This window comes from Myotis brandtii, unplaced genomic scaffold, assembly GCF_000412655.1.
Source record: "Myotis brandtii unplaced genomic scaffold, ASM41265v1 scaffold658, whole genome shotgun sequence".
Taxonomy (NCBI): domain Eukaryota; kingdom Metazoa; phylum Chordata; class Mammalia; order Chiroptera; family Vespertilionidae; genus Myotis; species Myotis brandtii.
The window spans coordinates 1,617,940-1,625,344 of NW_005370558.1; the positions used below are offsets into that span (position 1 = coordinate 1,617,940).

Here is a 7,405-nt window from a genome sequence, read left to right on the forward strand (position 1 = left end):
GGTCCTCTGTCTGACCCCAAGCCCAGCTCTCCTGACTGCAGCCAGGGCCTGTGGTCCTTCCCCCACAGAGACAGGCCCCTCCTCCATGGGGGGGTACCCACAATGCTCCCGGGCACCAGAGGGTCAGCAGAGGCCTCAACTTGCCCAGTTAGCAGGAGACTGGGCCGCCTTGTTCTCTCCCAGGCAGATCCTCGATGCCCCCTCTGGGTCAGTTCCAGGGCCAGTCCACTTGTTCTTCAGGCCTCAGCTCAGCCATCGCTCCCTCTGGAAACCCTCCCACACACCAGGCTGAGTTATGTGCTCCTCAGCCGCCCTGTGCTCCCCACCCCAGCTCTGACCACTCCACTGTGTCATTGTCTAGGTTCCTTGGAGGACAGGGCTCAGGGCCCAGCACTGGAAGGTGGTTAGTGAATGAATGAATGAATGAACGAGCGAATGGAGAGGACTATTGGAACTCCAACAAAGGAAGAGGGACACAGTAAAGTGCTAGGGTTCTGGAGTCACAAGGACCTGGGTTCAAATTCAGGCTTTACCACTTGTAAGCTATACAGTGGGGCCTTGACTTACGAATTTAATTCGTTCAGAGACCGAGCTTGTTAAGGAGCTCGTTAACTACAGCTGGTATCTCAAAAAACTCGTTAGTCGGGACACTCGTAAGTCAAGGCCCCACTGAATGTCCCTGGGCAAGTTCCTTGACCTCTTAGCTTCCCTACTCATAAAATGCCACAATAACAAAGCGGGCAAAACCTACTTCATAGAATTGCAAGGATTAATGTTTGTCAAACCCTTAGCATGATGCCCTGTATGCAGTAGGCGATTAATAAATGTCAGCTCTATCATTATCATAATCATTATCATCATCATTGCTTGAAAGACCCCAGAGCCCATCTCCAACCCTTTCATTATGGAAGTGGAACCTGAAGCCCATGGTCAGGGCTGTCGGGCCCTGAGCCCCGGGCCCTTCTCCTCCCCCCTGGCCCATCCATGCCTGGGGACAGCACGCTGGTTAGTTCTGTCCACAGGTCTGAGCCTGGAAGGACATGGAACGGCCGCAGAAATAGAGACCCCAAGGTGACAGCAGACACTCAGAGTTTCTCCGGGGCCACCAAAGTCCAGGTGAAACCTTCCCTGCCCAGTGAGTGGGAGCACAGGCAGGCGTCTCCACCGGTGCCGAGGCCTGAGCACGCAGCACGGCCTCTCAGAGTTGCCCGAGCGGAAGCTTCCTGAACGACTTGCCCGGACTCAGCTGAGAGTGACAGCCACACTGTAGCCGGAGCCTCATGGGGGTCTGGGGCTCGAAGGTGCCCTATGCCTTTGCTCCCACCAGTCGGGCACATCATACACGCAGGAGAAGACAAAGAGGTACATGCGCCCAGGTGCTCCGCTGCCTGACACGGCCCCATGCTAGTTATTAAGCAATTAGACAGAGAGGCTGGGAGGGTGGGAACGGGGTTCTTACACAGTGGCTGACGGGTAAGGCATCACAGGAAGCGAGGAGACGTAGGCAAACGCGGGAGGGGCTGGTCCCGAAGGCGCAGCAGCCAGATACCACAGTCCCGAAGGGCAAAGGGGGTGGGGACCCCGCTCGTTTGCTCCTCTGCTTGGGGCTGGAAGCGGAAGGTGTGTTCCTCCTTGTGGACTTTCCTGCCCCTGCCAGGTAAGGACACCAGAGAGACAGTATGACCACCTGGAAGATCTAGCAGAGAACAGAGGGTCCGCCCAGGCCCTGCCCTGTGAGAGCTGGACACTGGGCTGGCTGTGCTGGGAGTGCCCGGATTTGGGAGGCGAACCCTCTGCCCAGTGTGCTCCAGTTGGGGGGTGAAACGGGGGGGAGCAGCCGCCCTGTGCACCTCACAGGGCGCCAAGCCCCCACTGGCTTAGCTGAGGGAAGAGCCTGAGCATCTGTCCCTACCAGAGGTGGCTGCGTCTGGGCCGTCACCCTCTGCGGGGGACCCAGGGGACCCAGCTTGACCACACAGGGGACATCGAGGGGCATCAGTGGGAGATGGTCTCAGTGGGTCCTTGGCGACAGCACCACCTGGAAGACCAGAAAGAGATGTGGGGTGGGGGGATTGTCTGAGGCATCAGGCCTGGAGCCTCCTAAGCCGACCCCCCAAAGCACTGAGCTTCCCTCAGGAACCGTGCAGAGGACACAATTCTGATGGCAACCATGACAGTGAGAGGCCACATTGAATGAGCCGGGCCATCTGCTCAGGGCCTTCATGCATTATTTTATCAAATCCAACCAGCCACTGGGCTAGCCGTTGCAGTCACTCCCCACTTTACAGATGGGAATGCTGAGGCTATGAAAGCCTGAAGAATTCGCCAGGGTGTCAAGGCTGGGAAGCAGTGGTCCTCTGTCTGACCCCAAGCCCAGCTCTCCTGACTGCAGCCAGGGCCTGTGGTCCTTCCCCCACAGAGACAGGCCCCTCCTCCATGGGGGGGTACCCACAATGCTCCCGGGCACCAGAGGGTCAGCAGAGGCCTCAACTTGCCCAGTTAGCAGGAGACTGGGCCGCCTTGTTCTCTCCCAGGCAGATCCTCGATGCCCCCTCTGGGTCAGTTCCAGGGCCAGTCCACTTGTTCTTCAGGCCTCAGCTCAGCCATCGCTCCCTCTGGAAACCCTCCCACACACCAGGCTGAGTTATGTGCTCCTCAGCCGCCCTGTGCTCCCCACCCCAGCTCTGACCACTCCACTGTGTCATTGTCTAGGTTCCTTGGAGGACAGGGCTCAGGGCCCAGCACTGGAAGGTGGTTAGTGAATGAATGAATGAATGAACGAGCGAATGGAGAGGACTATTGGAACTCCAACAAAGGAAGAGGGACACAGTAAAGTGCTAGGGTTCTGGAGTCACAAGGACCTGGGTTCAAATTCAGGCTTTACCACTTGTAAGCTATACAGTGGGGCCTTGACTTACGAATTTAATTCGTTCAGAGACCGAGCTTGTTAAGGAGCTCGTTAACTACAGCTGGTATCTCAAAAAACTCGTTAGTCGGGACACTCGTAAGTCAAGGCCCCACTGAATGTCCCTGGGCAAGTTCCTTGACCTCTTAGCTTCCCTACTCATAAAATGCCACAATAACAAAGCGGGCAAAACCTACTTCATAGAATTGCAAGGATTAATGTTTGTCAAACCCTTAGCATGATGCCCTGTATGCAGTAGGCGATTAATAAATGTCAGCTCTATCATTATCATAATCATTATCATCATCATTGCTTGAAGGACCCCAGAGCCCATCTCCAACCCTTTCATTATCGATGTGGAACCTGAAGCCCAGAGAAGTTAAGGAAATTGCCTAACGTCACACCGCAGGTCAGTGGGGAGAGCTGGGACTAGAACCCAATGTCCATATTTTCAGGCCACTGCTCTCCCCACGAGTCTTCCCTGTTGGGTTTGGGGGAAAGAATGGGAGGGGAGGGAGCAGGGAGGGGAGATAAGATGTAATCGCTGCTGCCAGTCCCCTGGCTGACTGCACCCTCCTAGTACGACTCTTATGGAACTGCTTAAATCATGTCCCTGGTTTCTCCATGTTAAGGTCAAGGAGGGTGGCTTTAGGCCGCAGCACCTGGAGCAACAGGTGTGAGGGCAGGACACCCTGGGAGGCCTGGGAATCCTGGAAAAATCCGGTTCCCTGGTCTGTAGCTTTGACCTGCCTCCATGCTCAGGCAGGCCCACATCTGGCCAGACATTACACTCCCCTCCCTGCTCTGGACGCTTCCATCCCTTACCTGCGTCCTGGGTCCTCACAGGCTGGCAGTGGGGACAGGAGACTGTGCTATTGCCTCTTGGTACTATCTTTGGGGGCAGAACATGGTACTCCTGGCCTGGGGACGAACACAGAACAGTTTGTGCCAGCTTCCTACATGGCTGCAGAATTGAGGGGGTTAGTATAATGACCTCTCTGTCTCTTTCTATTGTGTGCGCACACACATGGTATATGTGCATAACTATGTGTATATATCTATACTAATAAAAGGGTAATATGCTAATTAGACCAGACATCCTTCTGGATGTCCTTCTGGACAAAGCCACATTGGCAGGGGCCGAGGCAGAGGAGGTTAGGGCCAATCATGCTGGCAGGGGAGAGCAGTTAGGGGCGATCAGGCAGGCAGGCATAGTGGTTAGGGGTGATCAGGCAGGCAGGCTGGTAAGCAGTTAGGAGCCAGCAGTCCCAGTTTTCGAGAGGGATGCAGTCCCTGGGGATTTGGGCCTAAACCAGTAGTTGGACATCCCCTGAGGGGTCCTAGATTAGAGAGGGTGCAGGCCAGGCTGAGGGACCCCATCCCATCCCCCCCATGCAAGAATTTCATGCACCGGGCCTCAGGTACCTCAATAAAGCTGGAAATAATAACATAAAATGCTATAGAAAGATATAAAGAGCCCTAGCCAGTTTGGCTCAGTGGATAGATGTTTCTATCTCTCTGTCCCTCTTCCTTCCTATCTGAAATCAATAAAAAAAATTTTTTTTAAAAGAAAGATATAAAAAGAGGGCATGATTAAGGAAATTATCATCTAGGAAGTGAATGAAAGGTGATGTGAACTTTAAAATCACAACCACTCACTACAGTGAAACATTCAAAATATATATAATGGCCCTAGCTGGTTTGGTTCAGTGGATGAAGCATTAGTCTGTGGAATGAAAGGTCCCAGGTTTGATTCCATTCAAGGGCACATGCTCACGTTGCAGGCTCAATCCGCAATAGTGGACGTGCAGGAGGCAGCCAATCAATGATTCTCACTTGTCATTGATATTTCTGTCTCCCTCTCCCTCTCCCTCTCCCTTCCTCTCTGAAATCAATAAAAATATCATTTAAAAAAAAACAAAAAATAAAATAGATGAGCACCCAAAGTTGTAAGCATACCATAATAATACTTTGTGCAAATATTACTTGTATGGATAAAGATTTGACCCCGTCATGTAGAAATGCAGAAGGGTGGTAGAGTTAGTGATTCCACAGGATTTCCTGAGCACCCACTGTGTGCTGGGCACTGCCCCAGGATTGGGGCAGCTGGTGAAAGAGAGCAAGCTTCCCACTAAATAGCAGAGGCTGAAGAAAACACAGAAGTGATTTCCTGTTTCAGATGTTGGAGATGGTTCACATAATACATTTACTGAAAACAGACATTCAACTTAATGCCCCATGTTGTTTTTTGTGTGTGTGTTTTTGGGAAAATGTCCCTGCCTCCAGGACTGGTTGCGGCATCGCTGGACTTTTGGTCTTTCACAGTTGTTACCACACTCAACTGGAACTGAATCCATGTTTGCCTTCCCCCATCTCCTACACCCCTGCCTCGCCCATTGCCCCTACACCCCAGGCTAGCCTGGGAACCTCCAAGTTGCCTTAGCATTTCATTTATGACTGGGTCCCTCTCAAGTCCTGGCACTCAGAGGGGCAGGAGTTGGATGAAACCCTGAGCACCTGCCCCTCTATGGAATCTACTAATACCACTCCAGCCCTTTCCACCTTGGCTTTGAACAGCCAGACCTTTGGGCCCTGGTCGCAAGGTCGGAGACCCAAATTAGACCCGAGCTTGGAGGCTTTACCTGGGGCTGACTTTTGGGAAAGGAGGGAAGGTTCTGCGCATGGCATTTCACAAAAGCTCACAGGATTGTGTCACAGCGGATCCCCAGGGCCCTGCCCTCAGCTCAATATAAAGGTCACCTCACCCCTCAGCCACCAGTACCTCGGACTCTAGCCACATCCTCGTCTTGCCATGGCACTGCCCTGGGCCCTTGCAGTCTTGAGCCTTCTTCCCCTGCTGGATGCCCAGAGCCTGGCGTGTCCCAATTTCTCGGTGCCCATCACCAATGCCTCCCTGGACCAGGTGGGTGCCTGGGCCCTGAGTGCCGTGGGAGCTGTCTCCCTCTCTGGACTTCCCTTCCCCTGCGGGCTTGTGGTCAGCCTCTCCTGGGCGCTGGGGTGAGAACCAGGCCAGCCTCCAGCGGCTCCCTCTGCCTCCAAGCTCAGAGCCGCCTTGCAAAGTCCCCCAGCGGGGCAAGCTGACTGGGTGAGGGGCCATGTGGGAGGGGTTGGGGCCGGGACCAGGTGGGGGTGATGGCTGATTCCTGGAGTGAGCTCCTGCAGCCCCACTCCTCCCCTGGGCTTCCAGTCTCCTGATTTGCAAAGAGGAAAGATCTGCCCAAGTCTCCTCCCAGCTGACTATCAAGGATTAAGCTCTCAGTCTCCATCACCTGCTCCTGGCTTCTCCTCAGATCTCTGGCAAGTGGTTTTATATCGCCTCGGCTTACCGCTTCCCCGAGTACAAGAAGGAAGCTAGCAAAATCCATGCAGTGTTCTTTTACTTCACCCCCAACAACACGGAGGACACGATACTGCTCAGACAGTACATGACCATGTAAGACTCACACATGACCCAAGCATGTCCGCTCAGCCCAGCTTCTGGCTCCTCCTCCCAGCTGCCCAAACACCTTGAGCAAGCCCTTCCCCCCTCCTGGCCTCAGCCTTCTCATCCAGGGAATGGGGGCGGGGCTGACTCTAATTGCCACCTGACTCTCCCCCTCCAGGATTGTGACAGTCCACTTCTCCTTGACTATCTTACTGTTTTCTCCCCTCTTCTCTCTGGCTTTAGAGGTGATCAGTGCATTTATAACTCCACCAGCCTGAAGGTCAATCGGGAAAATGGGACCCTGTCCAAACACAGTGAGCCCTGAGGGGAAGGGTTGCTGTGTGGGATGGGAGATGGTGGGTGGGCCAGGCCAAAGGAGGAGACCTGAAGCTTTGGGCACAGAAGTCCCGGAGACGCCCTCTTCTTACATCTCCATGGGCCCGCTACCTGCACACTGAAGCAATCAGTCATACTGCCAACATCTCTGAGCTCTTACTATGTGCCAGGTACTGTTTGAAGTGCTTTCTATGAATTAACCCACTTTAAAACTCACAAACCACCCAAGGACATTGCAGTGATCAGCTCAGGAAATGAAGAGACAGGAGCCCACTTGTCTCTCTCACTCATCCTGCAATTAGACCTGGACTCAACCCGAGGTTGGTTCCAGTCCTGCCTCTCAACCACAGATTTTTTTTTGTAAATGCTCACCTGAGGATATTTTCCCATTGGTTTTTAGAGAGTGAAAGGGATGGGGAGAGACAGAGAGAAAGGAAACATCAATGTGAGACAGACACATTGATTGGTTGCCTCCCAACCAGGGCCAGGGATTGAGCCTGCAACCAAGGTACATGCCCTTGGCCGAATTGAACCCTGGACCCTTCAGTCTGTGGGCCAATGCTCTATCCACTTAGCCAAACCAACTAGGGCTCAACCACTCTTTACACTCAGGGACCTAAGGGTGGCAGCCTGTTTATTGGGCAGGCAGCGCCTTCACCCATGTCCCCACCATCACTGCAGAGAAGGCCCACAGCAGGAACACACAAATGCCAATGGAA

General features: G+C 53.6%; 1 protein-coding gene and 1 long non-coding RNA gene across 2 annotated transcripts in view; one reads left to right on the forward strand and one right to left on the reverse strand.

The window, feature by feature from the left end:
* Positions 1–1,287: 1,287 nt before the first annotated feature.
* LOC102248791 lies at positions 1,288–3,824 on the reverse strand. Its single transcript, XR_314426.2, has 3 exons — positions 3,731–3,824; positions 1,913–2,038; positions 1,288–1,650 (listed from the first exon to the last, which is right to left on the reverse strand). It is a non-coding gene; the product is annotated as an uncharacterized LOC102248791 (long non-coding RNA).
* Positions 3,825–5,681: 1,857 nt separating this feature from the next.
* The window catches only part of LOC102248489 (alpha-1-acid glycoprotein), an 8,089-nt gene continuing 6,365 nt past the window's right edge, over positions 5,682–7,405 (forward strand). The window contains exons 1-3 of the mRNA XM_005880921.2: positions 5,682–5,828; positions 6,217–6,359; positions 6,594–6,668. Of these exons, the coding sequence (XP_005880983.2) occupies positions 5,718–5,828; positions 6,217–6,359; positions 6,594–6,668 (329 nt within the window). The 5' untranslated portion in view covers positions 5,682–5,717. The remainder of the gene's footprint in view (positions 5,829–6,216; positions 6,360–6,593; positions 6,669–7,405) is intronic.